This window comes from Oncorhynchus mykiss, chromosome 23, assembly GCF_013265735.2.
Source record: "Oncorhynchus mykiss isolate Arlee chromosome 23, USDA_OmykA_1.1, whole genome shotgun sequence".
NCBI classification, from domain to species: domain Eukaryota; kingdom Metazoa; phylum Chordata; class Actinopteri; order Salmoniformes; family Salmonidae; genus Oncorhynchus; species Oncorhynchus mykiss.
In genome coordinates this window covers 35,577,229-35,604,125 of record NC_048587.1, presented here as the reverse complement: position 1 = coordinate 35,604,125, position 26,897 = coordinate 35,577,229, and the positions used below count along the sequence as shown (strand labels likewise).

The following is a 26,897-nucleotide window of genomic DNA, read 5'->3' as shown; positions in this document are numbered from 1 at the left end:
ATCGCTATTGTTATTTTACTGCTGCTCTTTAATTACTTGTTACATTTATTTATTGTTCTTATCTGTATTTTTTAAAACTGCATTATTGGTTAGGTGCTCATAAGTAAGCATTTCACTGCAAGGTCTAAAATTAGATTTACAGTGCCTTGCGAAAGTATTCGGCCCCCTTGAACTTTGCGACCTTTTGCCACATTTCAGGCTTCAAACATAAAGATATTAAATTGTATTTTTTTGTGAAGAATCAACAACAAGTGGGACACAATCATGAAGTGGAACGACATTTATTGGATATTTCAAACTTTTTTAACAAATCAAAAACTGAAAAATTGGGCGTGCAAAATTATTCAGCCCCCTTAAGTTAATACTTTGTAGCGCCACCTTTTGCTGCGATTACAGCTGTAAGTCGCTTGGGGTATGTCTCTATCAGTTTTGCACATCGAGAGACTGACATTTTTTCCCATTCCTCCTTGCAAAACAGCTCGAGCTCAGTGAGGTTGGATGGAGAGCATTTGTGAACAGCACTTTTCAGTTCTTTCCACAGATTCTCGATTGGATTCAGGTCTGGACTTTGACTTGGCCATTCTAACACCTGGATATGGTTATTTTTGAACCATTCCATTGTAGATTTTGCTTTATGTTTTGGATCATTGTCTTGTTGGAAGACAAATCTCCGTCCCAGTCTCAGGTTTTTTGCAGACTCCATCAGGTTTTCTTCCAGAATGGTCCTGTATTTGGCTCCATCCATCTTCCCATCAATTTTAACCATCTTCCCTGTCCCTGCTGAAGAAAAGCAGGCCCAACCATGATGCTGCCACCACCATGTTTGACAGTGGGGATGGTGTGTTCAGCTGTGTTGCTTTTACGCCAAACATAACGTTTTGCATTGTTGCCAAAAAGTAAAATTTTGGTTTCATCTGACCAGAGCACCTTCTTCCACATGTTTGGTGTGTCTCCCAGGTGGCTTGTGGCAAACTTTAAACAACACTTTTTATGGATATCTTTAAGAAATGGCTTTCTTCTTGCCACTCTTCCATAAAGGCCAGATTTGTGCAATATACGACTGATTGTTGTCCTATGGACAGAGTCTCCCACCTCAGCTGTAGATCTCTGCAGTTCATCCAGAGTGATCATGGGCCTCTTGGCTGCATCTCTGATCAGTCTTCTCCTTGTATGAGCTGAAAGTTTAGAGGGACGGCCAGGTCTTGGTAGATTTGCAGTGGTCTGATACTCCTTCCATTTCAATATTATCGCTTGCACAGTGCTCCTTGGGATGTTTAAAGCTTGGGAAATCTTTTTGTATCCAAATCCGGCTTTAAACTTCTTCACAACAGTATCTCGGACCTGCCTGGTGTGTTCCTTGTTCTTCATGATGCTCTCTGCGCTTTTAACGGACCTCTGAGACTATCTGAGTGCAGGTGCATTTATACGGAGACTTGATTACACACAGGTGGATTGTATTTATCATCATTAGTCATTTAGGTCAACATTGGATCATTTAGAGATCCTCACTGAACTTCTGGAGAGAGTTTGCTGCACTGAAAGTAAAGGGGCTGAATAATTTTGCACGCCCAATTTTTCAGTTTTTGATTTGTTAAAAAAGTTTGAAATATCCAATAAATGTCGTTCCACTTCATGATTGTGTCCCACTTGTTGTTGATTCTTCACAAAAAAATAAAGTTTTATATCTTTATGTTTGAAGCCTGAAATGTGGCAAAAGGTCGCAAAGTTCAAGGGGGCCGAATACTTTCGCAAGGCACTGTAAGTAGTTAATCATGAAACACACCCACACCCTTCTTCTTCCCGGATTGATATTTATTGGTGAACAAACCATGGTTCCTGAAGTCTCTGCGTATGTCACCGCCTGTGCTGCGGCAAGCTCCGGCTGGCCTCCTTTAACCACTCCCTGTTCATCAGCGCCCTTGGTCCCATATATCCCTGGACTTCGTCACTGGTCTCACTCCATCAGATGGCAACACCCCTATCCTTTACGGTGGTGGATAGGTTTTCCAAAGCCTCCCATTATATTCCCCTTCCAAAGTTACCCTCCGCCAAGGAGATGGCCCAGCTCATGGTGCAGCATGTTTTCTGGATCCATGGAATGCCGGTAGACATGGAATGCCGGTAGACATGGTCTCCGATCGCGGTCCTCAGTTCTCGTCCCGGTTCTGGTGGTGTTCTGCACCCTCATTGAGTTGTAGGCCAGCCTGTCCTCCAATTTTCACCCCCAGTCCAACGGCCAGTCGGAGCGAGCCAATCAGGACCTGGAGACAGCTCTTCATTGCCTTGTCTCCGCCAACCCCACCACCTGGAGCCAGCAACTCGTGTGGGTGGAATGCGCAAAAAAAAACACTCTCCCTGCTCGGCCACTGGTCTCTCGCCTTTCGAGTGTTCCATGGGATATCAGCTCCTGCTCTTCCCTGAGGCAGAGATCAGCATACCCTGGGCCCAGATATTCATCTGCCACTTTCGCCGTACCTAGAAGAGAGCCCAGTACGCTCCTCCCAAGACCACTTCCACAAATCGGCAACAGGCAGACCGCCACCAGACCCCTCCTCCCCGCTATCGTCTCGGGCGGAGTCCCGTACACTTTCCCCCCGTTTTATCGTCCCTTTCCCCATCTCTAAGATTCTTAGCCCCTCTGCTGTTTGTCTTCTGTTGCCCTGCACCCTCCGTATACATCTTCACTTTTCATGTGTCTAGGATCAAACCTCTGTCTCACAGACCCCTGTCCCTGTTTGTTCACTGTCTTGTATTACTGACCTCTGCCTGCCCTGATCCTGAGTGTGCCTGCCGTTCTGTCCCTTATTGAAGCTGTCTTGTATTACCGACCTCTGCCTGCCCTGGACCTGCCACTTGCCTGCCCCCTCTTTTGTAATAAACATCTGAGATTCTAACTGTTTGCCTCTAGGTCTTATCCTGAGTCGTGTTATTACCCAGAAAGACTCACAGCTGTAATCGCTGCCAAAGGTTATTACAACATGTATTGACTCAGGGTGTGAATACCTGTGTAAATCAGATATTTACATTTATTTAATTTCAGTAAATGTGGCAAAATTTATAGATGGATGATAAAAAAATGTTTTAGTACATTTTGATTTCAGGCTGTAACACAACAAAATGTGGAATAAATCAAAGGATATGAATACTTTGTGAAGGCACTGTAAGTACATAGTAGGTGTACAGCTAAGCTAAGGAAGGACACACTGCTGTTTTTTAAATTAATTTACACAGACACCGTTCTGAATGATTATTGATCAAATGTACCCATTGATATCTTCTTATTTCAGCTGTCAACTTCCATGAAACTCATGGAGAGAAAATGTAATGGAAGAATGGAAAAAGCCAGAAAAAAATCAAGAACTACATGCTAAATTTAGAGAAAGGAATATAATTAATTTGATGATATTTTCTAGCATTCTGTCAAACTTAAGTTTTGTCTTACTGATAGAGTTTTAGTTTATTCCTGAACATTCACGAAGAGGCGTGGTCACCTGTGACGAAGGTTCCACACCTCTTGTTTGTCAGGCTGCCACAGTTTGCTGTGGGTGAAAGTCCACTGTAGATTACAAACACACCGCATTGGGATTTTTTTACACCGAACACCGTATCTTCAAGGAATCCCCCCATAATTTCAGGTAAAACAGAATGACTTTATCTCCGTGTACTGCGGCTCTTTGTGACTGTATGATTAATTTATCTGCGTTTTGGATAGGCTACCTGCTGCTTTACAGTAGCCTACAGCATGAGTGTACGGCAGATGCGGAAAAAGATCGAGACAATGGACAAATGACGATACTGGTGTTCAATAAAAAGTAGTAGGCTATATAGGCTATACCTAACTGCATAGACGCTGACAGAAAATCAGTTGTTTATCATTGATAGGCTATGCCTATGTAGAAATATAGCCTACTTACAGCAAACGAACTCAAATTGATTACATGCTAGTTGATTTAGTATAGGCTAAACGCTTTTTATAGGAGCTCTGTTAGATGAATTTCCTACCCTGTCACAGAAAAGCGCGTTTGGGACTTCTGTCTAAATAACCGGTGAAAGGCTATCCACTCAAGACAGTTGATCATAATCAATTTAGTGTCTACCTGTTATTCTATTACCAAGACATGTATAGTGGAGTTTAAATGACCATTCTGAGAGGCAAATAGACAAGCCGCCTATGTCAACCTGGTGTCAGAGTGTTTCGTATTATTCTGTACTTAAATCCGAGATACTCCATTTAGTATATGTTACGTTTCATATCATATGTATTAATTTGTGGATATCCATCAACCATTTTGTAAGATATGTTACGAATTACAATTCATGTTATATGTTATGAATTTTCAAAATGTACAATATATTACGAATTTGAAAAACGTATGATATGTTACGAATTCTAGCTAGGTGGCTAACGTAATCTAGCTGGTTAACGTTAGCTAGGCTATGAGTTACTGCATCTTTATGTAATACATGTATCACTAGCCACTTTAAACTATGCCACTTTGTTTACATACTCATCTCATATGTATATACTGTACTCAATACCATCTACTGCATCTTGCCTATGCCGTTCTGTACCATCACTCATTCACATATCTTTATGTACATATTCTTTATCCCTTTACACTTGTGTGTATAAGGTAGTAGTTTTGGAATTGTTAGTTAGATTACTCGTTGGTTATTACTGCATTGTCGGAACTAGAAGCACAAGCATTTCGCTACACTCGCATTAACATCTGCTAACCATGTGTATGTGACAAATAACATTTGATTTGATTTGAGTTAGGGTTAAATTTAGGAGTTAGGTTAAAGGGTTAGGGGAAGGGTTAGCTAACATGCTAAGTAGTTGCAAAGTAGGTAAAAGTAGTAAGTAGTTGAAAAGTTGCTAAAATGCTGAAGTTGGCCGTGATGAGATTCGAACTTGCAAATGTTGGGTTGCTAGACGTTTGTTTCATATACCCACCCACGAGACCAGATAACAGATTAGTGTTTTGTTCATTGTTGTTTATGGGTTACAATGATTTGTGAGTCATAATCAGCCAGCATTGTTAGCATGGGATACCAGGGAACCTCGCATGAGAATCACATCAGAGCACCAGGGACCACAGGTAGATCACATTGATTCAGATTAAATGGACAGGGAGGACCTGATCCCAGCTCAGGACTCCTATTCTGAGACACTTGATACATAGGCCCCAGATCTAACATTACTGGAAAGGTGACAGCAAGGTACCACTTCAAATGCATTCCCACCATTACAGTCATAGAAGATCAAGGATTAGGCCTACCTCAAGGAAGGGAGGAGGAAATTGTACATTTTAGAAATGGAACAAGGGCCATTGTATCATCTAAAAACACAGTGATGAGATTGGTAATGATCAGATTATTACTACTCTCTTCCATACTGAAGGTATCAATGACATCAAGTGCAATCAATGCTACAATTCCCAATTTGATTGGAGAATGTGAAGATAATAATGTTGGGTACTGACTCCATAAATGTTTAACAAATCATTTATTCATTATAAGCAGTGTGTAACTGGTCTTAAAGTTATTCTTTATTCTAGAGGAGGAATAAATCATATCAAATCTAATACTCCAAACACAAGAGGTGTAGACTTTACAGTGAAATGCTTACTTACACGAACGAGCCCGTTCCCATCAATGCAGAGTTAAAAAGTAAGAAATATTTAGAAATATTTTCTAAACAAAAAGGAGATATTAACACAATAAAAACAAAAACAAGGCCATATACAAGGAGTACCAGTACCGAGTCAGTGTCTTGTTGTCTTTTTTGTGTCTCTTCTCTGTTAGCTGCATTCAATAACTTTAATTCATACTTCCTCTTTTGTGTTATCCTCTTCTTTATTTTATACTGTAGAGACCATCAGTGTCATACACAGATTTGTTCCTACTCTTTATTCCATTGAATAAAGGGAAACTATTATTAGTGAATGGTGTTATAGATTTCCATGTTCCAGCTGGGGGAGTGTATTGTTGTGAGAGAAAAACAGTTTACATTCATTAAATTGTTCCCATATATTTTTATTTGACCAAAAACACTGTCTCTCTGCCTCTATGTAAATTCAATGGCAACGACTGTCATCTTTTTCACTAATTGTCACTACACATTTTCACTACACATGTGACACGAGCGCACACACAAGGATTTTATTTGAACTTTTAGAGAAGGAAGGATCATAAATGAAAAAGGATTATAGATAAGAGATGTAGAACTAATCAGGAAGGCTGACACACACACACACACACACACACACAAAGACTGTCTGTGTAATATGGCTTTATACCAAGATGTGAAAGGGGGCTGGATATATTTGTCATTATAAGTTATCTAGCCATCGTTGGTCCTTCATAAAGAGTTCTTACATTCATAATAAAAGGCTTTATATTGAGATGTGAACGAGGGCATCTCGGATGGAGCTGCCTTAGTCATCCAATCTGCCATATCCTCATTAGACAGAGCTCATTGACACACAGTAATTGCCTAATACTCTAAACTCGGTTTAGTGGATGAGTTCTAAGGAATCTCACAGTGGGTCATAGTCAGAATCTACTGTAAATGATGAGTCCCGTAAGCTAATCGCTAATACCCTATGGAAAGGACTGGGGACCCACTCTGACAACCACTGGATTAGCGCGAGGGTAAGAAGCAGCATGGGGTATGTTTTGGGCTGGCAGACTGGCAAACAGGGCAAAGGGTTGATGGGATTATCTTCTGTAGAGAAGTGTAGATGTCTCACCCCTCCCCGATTTTGCCTGTGGTTGCATCATTGAGATTGATCAATTGATGTATTTTTCTCATGAAGCAGTTTACAGGTCAGTAGCCCAATATTATCCACACATCTTGCTGTATGTGTGCAGCATGCAAGTTTGTGTCTGCGCACACATGTGTACTCAATAAAGATTCTTCATACACTTGACTGTCAGAACTAAGACATTGTGTGCTTTATGGACACTTCTTTACACTACCCTGTTTGTCCGTCTGTCTGATGATCCTGGATCCCTCCAGACAGTGAGGAACTGATGAAGACGTTTTCTCCTCCTCTGTCACATCTTTAAGAGTTTTTTTTTTGACAGGCCATCTGAATGCTGGATGGCATTTCCATGTAAAAAGCCCTATGAGCACTAAAGTGAAGTTCATAGGAGCACATCAAATTTGGTGTTAAATGAAAGCTGAGTCTATATTTTTGAGAAATGAAGACATATACATTTTTAACACATTTCCATCCTAAAAATGAGGAATAAGTAAAGGCTTTGATTTATGGTCAAACAGATGGAGAAGGGGTCTTAGAAGTTTGGACAGTACAAATCAAATTGTATTGGTCACATATACATATTTAGCAGATGTTATTGCTGGTGTAGGGACACAAGCATTTCGCTATCTCCAACAGTGCAGTAGTATCTAACAATACACACATCTAAAATGAAAATAATGGAATTAAGAAATATTTTAATATTAGGTTTGGGCATTGTCGGAGTGGCATTGACTAAAATACAGTAGAATACAGTATAACACAAATTAAATGAGTAAACGTTATTAAAGTGAATTGTGTTCATCATTAAAGTGACCAGTGATTCCATGTCTATGTACATAGGGCAGCAGCCTCTAAGGTGCAGGGTTGAATAACCGGGTGGTTGCCGACTAGTGATGGCTATCTAACAGTCTGATGGCCTTGAGATGGAAGCTGTTTTTCAGTCTCTCGGTCCCAGCTTTGATGCACCTTTACTGACCTCACCTTCTGGATGGTAGCGGGGTGAAGAGGCAGTGGCTCATATGGCTGTTGTCCTTGATCTTTTTGGCCTTGTGACATTGGGTGCTGTAGGTGTCCTGGAGGGCAGGCAGTTTTCCCCCAGTGATGTGTTGGGCAGACTGCACAACACTCTGGAGAGCCTTGCGGTTGTGGGCGGTGCAGTTGCCGTACCAAGCGGTGATACAGCCCAACAGGATGCTCTCAATTCTGCATCTGTAAAAGTTTGTGAGGTTCTAAGGGGCCAATACAAATTTCTTCAGCCTCCTGAGTTTGAAGAGGCACTGTTGGTCCTTCTTCACCTCCACTGTCTGTGTGGGTGGACCATTTCAGATTGTCAATGATGTGTACGCCGAGGAACTTGAAGCTTTCACCTTCTCTACTGCGTGCTCCCTCTGCTGTATCCGGAAGTCCACGATCAGCTCCTTCAATTTATTGACGTTGAGGGAGAGGTTATTAACCTGACACCACCCCGCCCAGTCCCTCACCTCCTCACTGTAGGCTGTCTTGTCATTGTTGGTAATCTGGCCTACTGCTGTTGTGCCATCTGCAAACTTGATGATTGAGTTGGAGGCGTGCGTGGCCACACAGTCATGGCTCAACATGGAGTACAGAAGGGGGCTGAGCATAAACCATTGTGGGGACCCTTTGTTGAAGATCAGTATAGTGGAGGTGTTTTTTCCTACCTTCACCACCTAGGGGTGGCCCGTCAGGAAGTCCAGTTACACAGGGCGGGGTTCATACCCAGGGCCCCAAGCTTAATGATGAGCTTGGAGGGTACTATGGTGTTGAAGGCTCATCTATAGTTAATGAACATCATTCTTCCGTCTGGGCTGGCAGCCTTGAGAGGGTTAACACATTTAAATGTCTTACTCACATCTGCCACGGAGAACGAGAGGCCACAGTCCTTGTGTGCATGCCGTGTCAGTGGCACTGTGTTATCCTCAAAGTGGGCATAGAAGATGTTTAGCTTGTCCAGGAGCAAGATGTTGGTGTCAGCAACGTGGCTGGTTTTCCCTTTGTAATCCGTGATTGTCTGTAGATCCTGCCACAAGCGTCTTGTGTCTGAGCCGTTGAATTGCGACTCCACTTTGTCTCTGTGCTGACGTTTTGCCTGTTTGATTGCCTTATGGAGGAAATAACTACACTGTTGGTATTAGACCATATTCCCAGTCACCTTGCCATGATTAAATGCGGGGATTTGCGCTTTGAGTTCTGCACGAATGCTTCCGTCTATCCACGGTTTTTGATTTGGGTAGGTTTTAATAGTCACAGTGGGAACAACATCACCTATATGCTTCCTGATGAACTCAGTCACCATGTCTGTGTATATGTCAATGTTATTCTCAGAGGCAAGCTGGAACCACAGTACAGTAAAAAACTAGAGTAGAGTATAGGTCAGTACAATACAGTACTTTAAAGTTTAGTACTTTACTGAACTGTATGACACTATACTGTACTGAACTGTGCTGTACAGTGATGTCCAACCTTGTGAAACATAGACCTCCATGATTGGCACAAATGTGATGCAGTCCGGACTAGTGGTCGACCGATTAATTAAGGACGATTTTCAAGTTTTCATAACAATCGGTAATCTGCATTTTTGTTTGCCGATTACATTGCAATCCACGTGGAGACTGCGTGGCAGGCTGACCACCTGTTACGGGAGGAGCCAAGGCAAGTTGCTAGCTAGCATTAAACTTATCTGATTAACAACAATCAATCTTAACATAATATTTAGACTTAGGGTTGCCACCCGTTCGATAAAATACGGAATGGTTAAACGTTTTGTTTTCGAAATTATAGTTTCCGGATTTGACCATATTAATGACCTAAGGCTCGTATTTCTGTGTGTTTATTATATTATAATTAAGTCTATGATTTGATATTTGATAGAGCAGTCTGACTGAGCGGTGGTAGGCAGCAGCAGGCTCGTAAGCATTAATTCAAACAGCACTTTCCTGCGTTTGCCAGCAGCTCTTCACAATGCTTGAGGCACAGCGCTGTTTATGACTTCAAGCCTATCAACTCCCGAGATTAGGCTGGCAATACTACAGTGCCTATAAGAACATCCAATAGTCAAAGGTATATGAAATACAAATGGTATACAGAGAGAGAGTCCTAAAATTCCTATAATAACTACAACCTAAAACTTCTTAACTGGGAATATTGAAGACTCATGTGTAAAGGAATTGCCAGCTTTCATATGTTCTCATGTTCTAAGCAAGGAACTTAAACTTTAGCTTTATTACATGGCACATATATTGCATTTTCACTTTCTTCTCCAACACTGTGTTTTTGCATTATTTAAACCAAATTGAACATGTTTCATTATTTATTTGAGACTAAATTGATTTTATTTATTATATTAAGTAAAATAAAATGTGTTCATTCAGTATTGTTGTAATTGTCATTATTACATATATATATATATATATATATATCAAAATTGGCCGATTTTAATTGGTATCGTCTTTTTTTGGGTCTTCCAATGATCGGTATCGGTGTTGGAAAAATCATAGTCGGTCGACCTCTAGTCCAAACCAACCAAATGTGGTCTTGTTTGAGTGCGGAGCTCATTAGAATAATAGCCACTGTGTAGAATAATACCCAAACATGCTATGGAGGTTATTACATTTTTCTACCTTTGTGTACCTATTCAGGATACATCACCATGAAGAGAATGACATTCATAATTATGCATTTCTGTATAGTACAGATCAGGGACCCATGATGTCATTCTGTTACCATAATTATGTTACAGGGTGTTAATCCACCTTACTTACTGTAGTTCAATAACCACAATTTATTTTTTCAAACTCAAGGTGTCATGTCATAGTTGACACCCCGTTCTTTCTGCAGATATCTTTGGATCTTAGTTCGAATTAGATATTTAAAGGTCCAATACAGCCGTTTTTGTTTAAATATCAAATTATTTCTGGGTAACAATGAAGTACCTTACTGTGATTTATTTTTAATACATTTTTTATAAAAATACATTTAAAAAAGCACCTTAGCAAAAAGCAATTTCTCAAGCAAGAACTGTCTGGGAGTGGTCTGAGTGGGGAGGGGGAAACTTAAAACTAGCTGTTATTGAAAGAGGTTTGGAGCTCTCTTTCTAGTTGGTCTATTAACTAATTTACAGCCTGGTGATGTCACTAGGCAGGCCAAAACTCCATCCCGCCAAATTTCAAGCTGTCTTTTCAAACAGCACTTACACTGTTTTTAAATTAAAATCCCTTCCTGAATTGAGTGCCTTCAATTTGAATTGACCCCATCACTGGTTTGTTTAACTTTGCAATCAATGGTTTTTGTTTGGCTTTCATTTGAAGTGAAAAATCGGAGTCTCAGCGTCATTCTGTTAACGTGTAATTGCCCAGCAGCACTCTGTGATTGACTCAGCCTTCCCTCTGTTAAGATAAGAGCTCCTCATCTCTGACAAGCTGACTGATTGGAAACTTTAGGGAAATGATAACAATCAGACTCTCCCTGTGACATTTTATGCACATTTTTTGGGACTATTTGAAAACTATAGCATAATATTATAGCCTTCTATCAGTGGAACTATGTATCTCTTCTAGTATGTTCTATTTATATTCTGTGTGCTCCTGATCTACAGGTATGTTGCTCTACTTCTATGTTCTACACCTGCGGTCTACTGCTTACCTGATCCAGAGGTAGAGAGGTAGCTAGCTACCGCAATGCAATCTGTTGTCATGACAGCATTGTGGAGTGTTGTGATGTTTTCAGATACAGAATCTACAGATGTCTAAAGTGAGATTCTGCAGGCTCCTCTTGGATGTGTGTGTGTATGTGTGTGTGTGTGTGTGTGTGTGTGTGTGTGTGTGTGTGTGTGTGTGTGTGTGTGTGTGTGTGTGTGTGTGAGAGAGAGAGTAAATGGGGGTAAGAGCGAGAGTTCCGGTGGGTTTGTTTTATGGAATGAGAGAGTGAATGATTACACGAAAGAGAGACAACATTAGGAAGGCGAAGACTGAGGGTGTTTATAGTAGTGTGTTTGCGTGTGCATTCGTACACCTGTTTGAGAAAAGTCTGTGCCCTTGAGCAAAGCACTTCATCTTAATTGCTCCAGGGTTGCCGTTGATAATGGCAGACCCTGACCATGACCCCACTCTCCGAGGGTGTCTCAGGGAGAGTTGGGATATGCCAAAAACATATTTCATATTCACACATGCGTATTAATACACACTTGTATGTGTGAAATAGGACAAATATAAGCACCCACCAAATTATTATTATTATTAGAGAGTATATAGTTGTATGTGTGTGTGTGTGTGTGTGTGTGTGTGATGGAGAAGGGAAGATTCCACTCCAGTGTAAAAAATAGTTTTGGTATATCAGATTGTTCTGGCAATTCTCACATTGGAAGGTAGGATGTTATGACATGCTTTTTACATTTGTATTACACACCATTTTTGGGGTAAATAATGATTAAAGTGGACATTTTAGGCCCTTTTTAGACCTATACCTGATACAGACATCTTAATTGTTGTACCTTTATTTAAACAGGGAGTCATATTTACAATAAAAACAGAATAATAAAACATACACATATGTGTATAAAACAATATAATCAATAACGTAAACTTCCTGCGTGGCACCAGCACATGTAACTGCAGTGAACTCTGCAGATTGTTCCACGTATTAGGGCCAAAAATAAACTGCACATTTTCCCACATATGTGGAGACTGAAGGGATCTCTAGTGTTATCCATTCCTGAGAACGGGTCTGGTAACTTATGATTCTTAACTTCATTAATGAAGTTACATACGGAGGCAGTTTCTGTAAGACTGCTTTGTAATGAAATAAAAGAGAGAATGCAGCTCTCTTACAGACAGAGAGGTCCATCCCACATTTTTATACAGACTCCAATGGGTCCTAAAATTGTCCCCTGTGATAAAACATATTGCGGAATGGTAGACTGTGTCCAAGGGTTTCAAAACAGAGGTTGCCGAATGCATGTAAACAATATCGTCAAAATACAATACAGGGAGAAGCGTTGTCTTAACAATCTTTCTCCTATTTTCAATACTGGGGTATGATTTATTTCGATATAAAAAACAATCTTGGATCTAAGTCAGATTTTATATATGCGTTATTAAGGACAACTTGTCATCAATCTATCAAATCACATTTTATTGGTCACATACACATGGCCAGTGATATGAATCTCTATGTACGCAGCAGCCTCTCTGAGTTAGGGATTGCTGTTTAGCGGTCTGATGGCCTTACTGTTTTTCAGTCTCTCGGTCCCAGCTTTGATGCACCTGTATGAACCTTGCCTTCTGGATGGTAGCGGGGAGAACAGGCAGTGGCTCGGGTGGTTGTTGTCCTTGATTATCCTTTTGGCATTCCTGTGACATTGGGTGCTGTAGGTGTCGGGGGGCAGGTAGTTTGCAGACCGCACCACCCTCTGGAGAGTCTTGCGGTTGATGGTGGTGCACTTGCCTTACCAGGCAGTGATACAGCCCGACAGGATGTTCTCGATTGTGTATCTGTAAAAGTTTGTCAGGGTTTTAGGTGACAAGCCAAATTTCTTCAGCCTCCTGAGGTTAAAGAGGCGCTTTTGCGCCCTTTTCACCACACTGTCTGTGTGAGTGGACTATTCAGTTTTTCTGTGATGTGTGTGCTGAGGAACTTAACTTTCCACCTTCTCCACTACGATTCTTTCGATGTGGATAGGGCGGTGCTCCCTCTGCTGTTTCCTGAAGTCCACGATCATCTCCTTTGTTTTGTTGACACTCAGTTACTTATATTGAGAAACAAGCTCAATTTGGGCTCCATTTGTAGCGCAAATATGCAGATCCTCAGGGTCAACATTTTGTGACCTAGAGAACAGCATGAGCTTGGTTTTACTTGTATTTAACACATATTTAAGAACTGTAAGTGATTTCTGAATTGAATCAATGTCATGCTGAAGTTCACGAATGGTCTGCTACACCGAGGTGGCACAGGAATACAAAACTGTGCCATCTGCATAGAGATGAATGTTACAAGTATTAACAGTGTTTCCTATGTTATTAATATACAAGGTGAACAATAATGGACCCAAAATTTAACCCTGAGGAACACCTTTTGTCAACATGGAGTTCTGTCGCTGCCTATTTTTGATAACATCTTCAGCAAAACAGAATGATCAACAGTGTCAAATGCCTTTGACAGGTTCATAAACAAGGCAGCACAGCTCTTTTTGCATCCAAGGCATTGTCAAGATCATTAACAACTAGCGTGGTTGCTGTGGTACTACTATGCCCAGGCCTAAACCCTAATTGGTTTATTTTAAAAATACAAAAATCAGATAAAAAGGAACAAAGTTGTACATTAGCCAAGGATTCAAGAATCTTAGATAAAGAAGGTAGTCTTAAAATGGTGTCATTACACTCCTTACATTGTGCTCTAACATAAGGAGTATGTCTAGATTCTGAAATACACATTTTCACAAATGTATTCAACTTTTAACATATTATTAATATCTCGATAGTACCCTTTTTTTCTCATTTTAAGACATATCGCTTGCAACAATATAGAAGTACATCACATTCCCAGTGAGCTCTCTGCTAATTCGGAAGGTACCATACATTTTATGAGCACCACCAACACAGTGAATGGGAAAATGGATTCAACAGCAACTCTGCTGGTGATTTACGGCATGTGCAATCCTAAAGGAGGACTGGGATTGGTTAATTGTCATATCATTAAAATGACCAGAGAGCCCACTCTGGAAATTGTATGTGTTTGAAGAGTATATTGTTCCTAACAATTTATCTAAAAACACGCTAAATCAAAAGGATACTTTTGAGATATTCATATGTTTTATGTACAGCACACTATATGGAGTATAATGACTCTAAGATGCTTTCTGTGTCAGGGCTATAAATAAATAAAAATACAAGATTGGTAGCACTGGTGCTCACAACTTTAAAAAGTTAGAAATTTAGGAGCACCTGCCTATATTGGTCCTACATGAATTCAATCTACTTTTGAAGCATGTGTTGTGCTAGAATGTAAAACTGTAAATACGTTAGTTTATTATAAAAGTTCAAATGTTGCTACAAATACCTGTCATTGAAATTACAAAGTCCTTTGTAGAATATTAGGTTCCTACATTGTGTAAAATTACTATTTTTCTTATTGAAATGCATTACATAAAAGATTCTACACTGTTTCTTTAAAAAAGTCAAGTTTGTGATGACAACATGCAAGAGACCTGTCATTCATTCATTGCTAGGACCATTGATCTCATGAAGAAGCTATCCCGTTTCCTTTCTTTCTCTCCCCCCAAATACGCTGGGGAAGTTACCAGGTTGTTAGCCATGCAATGAGGAAACATGACTAAACAAAGACTAAACAAATGGTTAACAACGTCGACACGCAAGTCGTTTTAGAAGGCCCACAACATGGTTTATGAATGTAAAATGCCATCCCGGCAATCCGTTATAGGAAGAAAAATAATTGTGCCGTAATATGTGTCCGATCTTTTGATCTGGTTGGTCTAGAAGCAGGCCGTTTTCGTTGTAGTAATGGTGCAACCGTGACTCTAATGAGTCTTCACTAGATTGTTTCTCTAGGGAACTTGGAAACAACAGTACAGTACAGTGAGGCCTTATCATTAGAACAATTATTATCCGGGAGGTTCTTTTCATAGGTCGCACAGTGCTCCCAAAATAAAATTCCATGTCGCACAACAAAATGTTTTGTCGCACTTTAGAGCCCTGGGCCCAGCTTCACAAAAGTGTCTTAAGGCGAAGTTCATCATTAGAACTATTGAGCTCAATGGTTATCACGATTAACTTAGCCTTAAGATGCTTTTGGGAAGCTGGGCCCTGGTCTGTATCATATACGGTTCTTGGCTCATAGGCTCTTACAGGAGGTATGTATAGGTCTAAAAAGGGCCACTTTCATCATGATTTTTTTTTCTGATAAAAAAAATAATAAATGTAAATAGCATGTCAGAGATCCTTCCTCCCAATGACGTTTCTTTGAGAATTGCCAGAACTATCTGAGATACCAAAAATATTTTCAGCCTACACTGGCATAGAATCGCCCAGAGACAGCAAGAGACACAGAAATAGGGAAAGATAAGCACCCTGCTAAATCAGATGAAACAGGGTGAGCCTTGCTCCACAGGAGGGCTACGAGTGTTTTTACAGCATGTGATTCCTTATGACCTAAAGCCATAGAACTGAAGAGAGCTAAAGGGGAAGCTAGACACTTGCTCTATGTTATACTGCACCCATCAAACTACTTTTCTATCTTTCCTCTCCTCTTATTCTAGCAGTCTGTAAGCTATCTCCCCTTCTACTATAGTGGGCAGCAGGATCATTCTATTACTCTCTCTTTCTGTCCTCTCTCTGACTCTCTACGTTCTTTCTCTCCACACAACAGAAACGTCTCTCCTTTGTCTCTCTGCCCTTCTGTCCCTCTGCCCTTCTGTCCCTCTGCCCTTCTGTCCACCTCTCATTCCTCTGCAGCCTGTAGAAACACTTGTAGATAGCTGTCGTTCCTCCGCCTCATCAACCAATGTGAATGTTATATTCTCTCCTTTTCTCTGTGGATTTTAGTGCTTTAACGCTCACACTAATTTCATGCTTCTGGATTTCGATTGCATTCCATCGCTATCTTATCTGTAAGTGTTTACTTGGTTTATTATACATATTACACAGTGATGGTTTCAGGAATACACATGCAATTGATACAGTTATATGGAATAGTAATGATTGCTGTGGTTATGATAATGATTGCTGAATATTTAAATGTCTTAGTGATATTCTGTCCTTTGGAGTTATAAAATAAATCTGACATAGATCAGACTTACAGTACCAGTCAAAAGTTTGGACACACCTACTCATGCAAGGGTTTAATTATTATTGTTTTAATTTTACATTGTAGAATAATAGTGAAGATATCAAAACTATTGAATAACACGTGGAATCATGTAGTCACCAAAAAAGTGTTAAACAAATGAAACTATATTTTTATATTTAAGATTCTTCAAAGTAGCCATCCTTTGCCTTGATGACAGCTTTGCACACTTGCCATTTTCTCAACCAGCTTCATGAGGTAGTCACCTGGAATGAATTTCAATTAACAGGTGTGCCTTGTTAAATGTTAGTTTGTGTAATTTATGTCCTTTTAATGTGTTTGAGCCAATCAGTTGTGTTGTGACAGGGTAGTGGTGGTATACAGATAATAGCCCTATTTGGTAAAAGACCAAGTCCATGTAAAGGCAAGAACAGCTCAAATAAGCAAAGAGAAATGACAGTCTATTATTACTTTAAGATATGAAGGTCAGTCAATCTGGAACATTTCAAGAACTTTGAAAACTTCAAGTGCAGTCGCAAAAACCATCAAGCGCTATGATGAAACTGGCTCTCATGAGGACCGCCACAGGAAAGGAAAACCCAGAGTTGACTCTGCTGCAGAGGATAAGTGATTTAGAGTTAGTTGCACCTCAGTTTGCAGCCCAAATAAATGCTTCAGAGTTTAAGTAACAGACACATCTCAACATCAACTGTTCAGAGGATACTGTGTGAATCAGGCCTTCGTGGTGGAATTGCTGCAAAGAAACCACTACTAAAAGACACCAATAGAAGAAGAGACTTGCTTTGGCCTAGATACAGGAGCAGTGGACATTAGACTAGTGGTAATCTGTCCTTTGGTCTGATGAGCTTTTTGGTTCCAACTGCCATGTCTTTGTGAGACACAGAGTAGGTGAACGGATGATCTTCGCATGTGTGGTTCCCACGGTGAAGCATGGAGGAGGAGGTGTGATGGTGAGGGGCTGATTTGCTGGTGATTTATTTAGAATTCAAGGCACACTTAACCAGCATGGCTACCACAGCATTCTGCGGCGATACGCCATCCCGTCTGGTTTGCGCTTGGGACTATTATTTGGTTTTCAACAGGACAATGACCCAACAGACCTCTAGGCTGTTTAAGGGCTATTTGACCAAGAAGGAGAGTGATGGAGTGCTGCATCAGATGACCTGGCCTCCACATTCACCCGACCTCAACCCAATTGAGATGGTTTGGGATGAGTTGGACCGCAGAGTGAAGGAAAAGCAGCCAATATGTGCTCAGCATATGTGGGAACTCCTTCAAGACTGTTGGAAAAGCATTCCAGGTGAAGCAAGTTACGAGAATGCCAAGAGTGTGCAAAACTGTCAACACGGCAAAGGGTGGCTACTTTGAAGAATCTCACATATAAAATATGTTTTGATTTATTTAACACTTTGTTTTGTTGCAACATTATTCCATATGTGTTATTTCATAGTTGTGATGTCTTCACTATTATTCAACAATGTAGAAAATAGTACAAATAAAGAAAAACTCTTGAGTAGGTGTGTCCAAACGTTTGACTGGTATTGTATGTGTAGATGATACTGGTTAAGTCTAACAGTTATCTTGTTTTTGTGTGTTTTCTCTATAGATGGAACCTGCAGCAAGGAGATGAGCCAGCTGGTTCAGGCTTCAGCACAGAGCGAGAGAGACTTCCAGTGTCTGTTGGCGTGTATGTGGTAGAGAGTATATATGTATGTGTGTGTGTGTCTGCCGAGAGGAGAGAAGACTGCCTTCCAGCGGTGTGTGTGGGAGCAATCGTGTTTCTTTGCTTGAGCTGGTGTGAGTGTGTGAGTTCTTTACTCTGAATAGTAGAAGAATGGCAGCTCGCTAGTGTGTGTTTATGTGAATGCATGTGCATGAGTGTGTGTTTTCCCGAGTGAGTGTGTTGTTTCCACCTCTCTGAGGAGTAGTAGGAGGGCAGCTCTCTCCCCCTGGCTGGGTGTGTGTGTGTGTGTGTGTGGAGATGGCAGTGTGTGTGTGTACTACCCTGCCCGCACTGCTCCTGCTCCTGGGCTGCGGTGTGTGTGTGACAGTGGGATACCCATTCAGACCCCCCATAGACCTGGATGTCACCCCCAGAATCACCATAACTACCAGCGGTAAGCACACACACACACACCTCGGACGCATAGAAGGAAACAATATTGTTTTGGAATCCCCCTCCCCCCATCCCTTCTCTCTCTCTCTCGCCCTCTCTCGGGGAGAGAGAGCGAGAGCTACAGCTTCACTCATCTGTCCAAACTAGGAGAGGTGAACTCTATAACACCATTGTGGGTTTATAGAAGAACAACTGTGACTATTACTTAAACTTATCTCGTCTCCTCCTCTCACTCTCAGGATGTATTCGATTTTTCAGACTAATGTACTCTGGGATAATGACAATGGATTTGATCTTTCTGTATTAGAAAGAGGATGTTTTTATGGGCTCATGAACAATTGTGCTATTTTGTGTATTTGTTTTTAGCTGATCTTAACTTTTTTTGTACATATTGTTTCTGCCATCCTTTCCTATGACCAAAAAGAGCTTCTGGACATGAAAACAGATATCACTAACCTTGATTAAGACAGGGACACTTCTACTTCAGTGAGTCGGAGGCTAAGTACATTCTAGATTTTTCCGGACAAGGCCCAAATCCCCGACACTCGAAGAAGGAGATGGCGCTATAGAGTCCGGTGCGCGGGCACCCTGATGAGATATGGTGGCGAGGGAATAAATCGCCTCTATTCTCTGTTATATTGGCGAATGTGCAATCACTTGAGAATAAACTAGACAAACTCCATTCGAGACTATCCTATCAATGGGACATTAAGAATTGTAATATACTATGCTTCTCAGAGTCATGACTGAACAAGGACATGGATAATATACATGTTGGCAGGACAGAATTAGAGTCTGGTAAGGTCGGGGGGGGGGGTCTCTTTGTTAACAACAATTGGTGCGCAATCTTTAATATTAAGGACGTTTCAAGGTTCTGCTCGCCTGAGTTAGAGTACATGGGATTCACGACCGACGTGCTAAAGGCTGGTCAACATGAAAATACTTTGTCTTTATTTTGTGTGTAACCCAAGTTTTAGCGAGAGATTCCAGCATCTAAATGTGACATCTAGATTAGTGAAATCGAATCGAATCATGAATCGACCAAAAGCACTAACCAGAGAGGAGAAAAACAGACATCTTTTAGGGTGTCGGGAGGACAAAGCCACCGCAAACAGTATAGCAGAGCTGGCTGGAACTTCACCAAACACAGAACCTGTCAAAGCGATTACAGAAAAGTTTATCAATATAATTGATGAGAAATTAAAGACTTTTTCCGCCACCCTTGTTACAGTTGAAACTAAGTTGGATGTTAATGTGAAGAGAATCGAGGAAGGAGAGAAGCGCATTTCCACCGCTGAGGACTTCATGCTAACTGTAAGCGTTACAACACTGGAGAAAACGGTGGAAAACCGGACGGAAACGTTGTCTAATTTTAAGAACAGAAGTCGCAGAGGCAATATTAACATTTCAAATCTGAGTGAAGGAACCGAAGTGGTCAGTCCGATCCAATTCTTTGGTACATGGCTACCAACTCTGCTTGGCTTGGAGACGAAGAAGGGCATCATGAAAATTGACTGAGGGCACCATGGTCCCGGGCAGGTGAGAAGAGACCAACCGAAGTGTGTCTGCATTAAACTTCACAACTACACTGATGAAGAGACAATCCTGTCAGTGGCAAAGACAAAGAATCCACTCTAATACAAGGCGTTGGGATTTCTTTCCAACAAGACCTCTCTGCCAGTGTACGGGAAAAAAACGCCGGGGCTTCAACGGAATCTGTGAGGAGCTGATAAGCAAGAGGATTCGGTTCTCCATGATATTCCCGGCAACCTTAAGCCTGACACAAAAGTGTCACCTTATGACATTTGAATCACCAGAAGATGTACTCTATGTGAGTAGCCTACCACCTTCTATTGACTCAAATTACATTTGGTCTATGAACCATCACCATGCTATAGAATATTTACTATTCTCATTTGTTTTAAATCAACCTGCCTCTAAAGTAGACCTACATGTCGGGGGATGCTTGGGCACATATAGCCCACACCTTTTTATTTCTGAATCGGTCAGTGACGCAGGGGCAGGCATGCATGTTAGGGAGCGGACACACTACATTCAAATGGATATAAAGCACTCACTAAAGACTGAAGGAAATGACAGTCATGACTCATGATGTAATGTTGTGAAGTATGCTGTACGACTACGCACTTCAACTGGATATGATTTATTGGTGAAATAGCCGGTGACTAACGGTGACTATTGCATTCTGGTCACATGCTTCATGTCATTCAAACGGGACGATACAGGCTAACTGCATATACAGTACCAGTCAAAAGTTTGGACACACCTACTCATTCAAGGGTGTTTCTTTATTTGTGCAATTTTCTACATTGTAGAATAATAGTAAGACTTCAAAACTATGAAGTAACACATCTTGTAGTAAACAAAAAAGGGTTAAACAAATCAAAATAGATTTTATATTTGAGATTCTTTAAAGTAGAAATGGGAAGTATGATATTCAGAAAGGCTGTTTAAAATACCCAACCACCTCTTTAATCAAATCAAACTTTATTTGTCACATGCGCCGAATACAACAAGTGTAGACCTTACCGTGAAATGCTTACTTACAAGCCCTTAACCAACAGTGCAGTTCAAGAAGAGTTAAGAAAATATTTACCAAATTAACTAAAGTAAAAAATTAAAAGTGACACAATAACAATAACGAGGCTATATACAGGGGGTACCGGTACCAAGTCAGTGTGCGGGGGTACAGGTTAGTCGAGGAAATGACTATGCATAGATAATAAACAGGTAGTAGCAGCAATGGGGGGGGGGTCAATGTAAATAGCCTTTTTATTAATTGTTCAGCAGTCTTATGGCTTGGGGGTAGAAGCTGTTAAGGAGCCTTTTGGTCCGCTTGCTTTGCGGTAGCAGGGAAAACAGCCTATGACTTGGGTGACTGGAGTCTCTGACAATTTTATGGGCTTTCCTCTGACACCGCCTATTATATAGGTTCTGGATGGCAGGAATCTTTGCCCCAGTGATGGACTGGGCCGTACGAACTACCCTCTGTACCGCCTTACGGTCAGATGCTGAGCAGTTGCCAAACCAGGCGGTAATGCAACCGGTCAGGATGCTCTCAATTGTGCAGCTGTATAACTTTTTGAAAATCTGCCAAATCTTTTCAGTCTCCTGAGGGGGAAAAGGTTTTGTCGTGCCCTCTTCACGACTGTCTTGGTGTGTTTGGACCATGGTAGTTCGTCAGTGATGTGAACACTTGAAACTCTCAACCCGCTCCACTACGGCCCTGTCAATGGGGGGCCTGTTTGGCCTGCCTTTTCCTGTAGTCCACGATCAGCTCCTTTGTCTTGCTCACATTGAGGGAGAGGTTGTTGTCCTGGCACCACACTGCCAGTTCTCTGACCTCCTTCCTATAGGCTGTCTCATCGTTGTTGGTGATCAGGCCTACCACTGTTGTGTCGTCAGTAAACTTAATGATGGTGTTGGAGTTGTGTTAGGCCAAGCAGTCGTGGTTGAACAGGGGGTACAGGAGGGGAGTAAGTACACACCCTTGAGGGGCCCCAGTGTTGAGGATCAGTGGGGCAGACGGGTGGTTGCCTACCCTTACCACCTGGGGGTGGCCCGTCAGGAAGTCCAGGAACCAGTTGCAGGGGGAGGTGTTTAGTCCCAGGGTCCTTAGCTTAATGGTGAGCTTCTTGGGCACTATGGTGTTGAACGCTGAGCTGTAGTCAATGAAAAGCATTCTTACATAGGTGTTCCTTTTGTCCAGATGGGAAAGGGCATTGTGTAGTGCGATTGAGATTGCTTCATCTGTGGATCTGTTGGGGCGGAATGCGAATTGAAGTGGGTCTAGTGTATCCGGGAGGATGCTGTTGATGTGAGCCATGACCAGCCTTTCAAAGCACTTCATGGCTACCGACATGAATGCTACGGGGCGGTAATCATTTAGGTAGGTTACCTTCGCTTCCTTGTGCACACAGACTATGGTGGTCTGCTTGAAACATGTAGGTATTATAGACTCGGTCAGGTACAGGTTGAAAATGTCAGTGAAGACACTTGCCAGTTGGTCCGCGCATGCTTTGAGTACATGTCCTGGTAATCCGTCTGGCCCCGCGGATTTGTGAATGTTGACCTGTTTAACTTCTCTAGGGTAGGGGGCAGCATTCGGAATTTTGGATGAAAAGCGTGCCCAAATTAAACTGCCTGCTACTCAGGCCCAGAAGATAGGATGTGCATGGTAGATTTGGATAGAAAACACTCTAGAGTTTCCAAAACTGTTAAAATAGTGTCTGTGGGTATAACAGAACTGATTTGGCAGGCTAAAACCTGAGAAAAATCCATCCAGGAAGTAGGATTTTTTTGGTTTTGTATTCAATGCCATTACAGTATCCATTGACTTAGGACACAAATTGCAGTTCCTATGCCTCCCACTAGATGTCAACAGTCTTTAGAAATTGTTTCAGGCTTGTATTTTGAAAAATGAGGGAGTAAGAGCAGTCTGAATGAGTGGACCCTGCAGTGTCACAGAGCTTTTTCATGCGCACGACCGAGAGAGTGCCTTTCTTGTTTACCTTTTATATTGACGACGTTATTGTCCGGTTGAAATATTATTGATTATTTAGGCTAAAAACATCCGGAGGATTGAATATAAACATCGTTTGACATGTTTCTATGAACTTTTACGGATACAGTTTTGATTTTTTGTCTGCCTGTTGTGACTGCGTTTGAGCCTGTGGATTACTGAAGAAAACGTGTGGAAAAAACAGATTTTTGGATATAAAGAGACTTTATCGAACAAAACAAACATTTATTGAGTAAATTAATATTTTCTGAGTGCAACCATATGAAGATTATCAAAGGTATGTGATTAATTTTATCTCTATATCTGACTTGTGTAACTCTTCTACTTGGTTGGTTACTGTTTGTAATGATTTGTCTGCTGGGTGATGTTCTCAAATAATCATAAGATATGCTTTCGCCGTAAAGCCTTTTTTAAATCTGACATGGTGGTTGGATTCACAAGAAGTTAATCTTTAAACCTATGTAAAATACTTGTATGTTTTCTGAATTTTGAAATTAGTATTTCTGTATTTGAATATGGCACTCTGCAATTTCACTGGCTGTTGTCGAGGTGCGACGCTAGCATGCTTCAGTGTTGCTTGCCTCGAAGTGAGCGTGAAAGGCAATTAGCTCGTCTGGTAGCTCGCGTCACAGGACAGCTCTCATCTGGGTTTCCCTTTTTTGTCTGTAATAGACCCAACTGACGAGCGTCAGAGCTGGTGTAGTAGGATTCAATCTTAATCCTGTATTGGCTCTTTGCTTGTTTGATGGTGTTGCGGGATTTCTTATAAGAGTCCGGATTAGTGTCCCACTCCTTGAAATCGGCAGCTCTAGCCTTTAGTTTGATGCGGATGTTGCCTGTAATACATTGCTTCTGGTTGGGATATGCACGTACGGTCACTGTGGGGACAACATCATCGATGCACTTATTGATGAAGCCGATGACCGGTGGTATACTCCTCAATGCCATTTGATGAATCCCAGATCATATTCCAGTCTGTGCTAGCTTTGCACACTCTTGCCATTTTCTCAACCAGCTTCAGGACGTAGTCACTTGGAATGCATTTCAATTAACAGGTGTGCCTTGTTAATGAGTTGGACCGCAGAGTGAAAGAAAAGCAGCCAACAAGTGCTCAGCATATGTGGGAACTTCAAGACTGTTGGAAAAGCATTTCAGGTGAAGCTGGTTGAGAGAATGCCAAGAGTGTGCAAAGTTGTCAAGGTAAATGGTGGCTACTTTGAAGAATCTAAAATATTAAATATATTTTTATTTGTTTAACATTTTTTTGGCTGCTACATGATTCCATATGTGTTATTTCATAGTTTTGATGTCTTCATTATTATTCTATATTGTAGAACATTTTTAATATTAAGAAAATTAGTGAATGAGTAGGTGTGTCCAAACCTTTGACTGGTACTGTTAATGTTTTGTGTGGATGAAAATTATATTTAACTATTCATAGATCTGATTTATTTTGGTTCAACGTATGATGCTACTTTTATGTGGAAGTGGGGTTTGTGGGTGCGCTCGTCTCTATGCCTGTCGGGGCGGCCGGCTGGGCGGGGTCTTTCTCATCCTTGGAAAATCCCTTTGGACCCAGGGGGCAGGGGCCTCAGCCGACCAACGGCTCGAGGCGGATGGGGTCGAGCGCACCTATGGTCAACAGTAGTCGATTGTACGAGTCTATTCTGTTTGGATTTTTATATTGATTGGGTGTCTGTCCGCTCTCAGGATAAAGGTTCCAAAGACCCCGCTTTTTTTTTTTTTTACTCCCCATGAAAGGTTCAATTTATTAGGACTATGTTTTTTTATGTTGGAGCTGAGAGCTCAGAGGGATAAAATTACTTGAGCGGTTGGACGACAATCATAATTTGGCCCGAATAATTAAGGTTGATAGATTAATGAGCCACTATAGACTCGCCCTGACTTTGACTGGGATTCAAATATTGAGAGGTTGTTCTGTTTGACTTTGCTGTCTATAATAGGAAGCAGAATGGGATTTGTTCTGGCATTCGATTAAGAAGCCAGCTGTCATGAACAAATCCCTCTTCTTTCTTAAGTCTACTGTGTTCTTATTAAACTAGGAGCTTGTTTAATTAATGGTTTGTAATCATGAATTTTATTTTCTCCTTCCCAGCGCACTATTACTATTATTATGACTTTATCATTAGTATTATTAGGTTATAATAATTAATTCAATATGAATTATCTATCAGCTAATGGCTTTTCTGACTGAATGCAACATTGAATGCAGTTTTAATTGCATTTATATCTACTTCCATTTGGGTAAAGGCCTCATTGGAAGGTAGACGGTACCAGGGTAGCTAATGGTAAAATCTTAACATTTATTTGGACCAATGATGAAGATGCTCATAGGAGACGATGACCTAGACCACGTTATATTTATTTTCAGAAGCAGAAGTGTTTATATTTTGTTATGTAATGTTGGATGTATAAGGTTGGTTTTTCTTTATCTTAATGTTGCCAAATATGTTAAAAAATGATCAGACAGGTTTTATTGCTCTTTCATTGCGTGTTGCGGATTCTGTAACAACAGCAAACCCCCAATGATTTTAAAGATACCTACTATTATTTTGAAAGGAATTCATTCGCCTAAAAAAAGTACTGACTGACTTGGAACATGAGAAATGAAAGCGAGACTGTATAGGCAAAGTCTTTTACTCATCCTATAAGAGAAAAGCAGAGGGGCTGTCATTCTTATTATGAAAGAACATTATATCCAGGCAATATCACAACCGGACTTGATTGGGAGTCCCCATAGGGCGGCGCACAATTGGCCCAGTGTCGTCCGGGTTTGGCTGGGGTAGGCTGTCATTGTAAATAGGAATTTATTCTTTACTGACTTGCCTAGTTAAATAAAATTAAAAAATAATAATATCTCTATATGCAATGAAATGTTGCTATTAATTTCTTACCCAGAAACCTTTATTCCCATTCTTATTGACTTAATTAAGAGGTTTAGCTCCTTTTTCTGATACAAAATGTATTTTTATAAATCAGAAGCTATGCCCCTAGGGAGCTTGAGTGACAACACTTTGAATGAGTTTCCGTTCAAATTGACAATTTTTCTTGTTGAATAAACTTCACAATCTGTCTAATAGCAGCTAACCTGTCTAACAGCAGCTTTGCACCTGTACTTAGGGTTAATGAAGACGTAGATAGGTGGATGGACCTGCCATCATAATGGATGGGTAGAATTCATCTGATTTCAAATGAAGGTTTTCACCAGACTTTTGTTTCTCCAGACGATGCCATTATATATAACAAAATATATATATTTTAATGAACTCAATAAATACCTCTCAGATTTTATATGGCACAACACAGAAAAATACCACAAATTAGTAGTGCAGCTGCAGTATAATTTAGGAGGCCTGGCACTACCTAATTTTCTATTTTATAACTGGGCATGTCGTGCTCGCATAACTGCAGAATGGCTCAGGATGAACATTGCTCTAATTGGGTCAGTAATGACTCCTGTTTCACATCTCCATACTCATTAATCAGTGTTATGACTGGTGATAGAAACTCAGTCAGCACAGAAGTGAAACATAACCCGATTCTTAACAGCACCTTTAAGATCTGGAGAGAGATTTGCAAACACCTTGGGAGAAAGGATTACTTTTCTGTTCTG

At 40.8% G+C, this 26,897-nt stretch overlaps 1 protein-coding gene across 2 annotated transcripts in view; it reads left to right on the top strand.

Moving 5' to 3' along the window:
* The first annotated feature begins 3,504 nt into the window (after window positions 1-3,504).
* LOC110503108 (semaphorin-4G) overlaps window positions 3,505-26,897 on the top strand; it is a 55,048-nt gene continuing 31,655 nt past the window's right edge. The window contains exons 1-2 of one of the 2 annotated variants that reach the window (XM_036960335.1): window positions 3,505-3,635; window positions 18,211-18,721. In XM_036960335.1, coding sequence (XP_036816230.1) covers window positions 18,586-18,721 — 136 coding nt within the window. In that variant the 5' untranslated portion in view covers window positions 3,505-3,635; window positions 18,211-18,585. Of the gene's footprint in view, window positions 3,636-16,195; window positions 16,408-18,210; window positions 18,722-26,897 lie in introns of those variants that run through there. The other variant, XM_036960336.1, reaches the window with a different exon arrangement.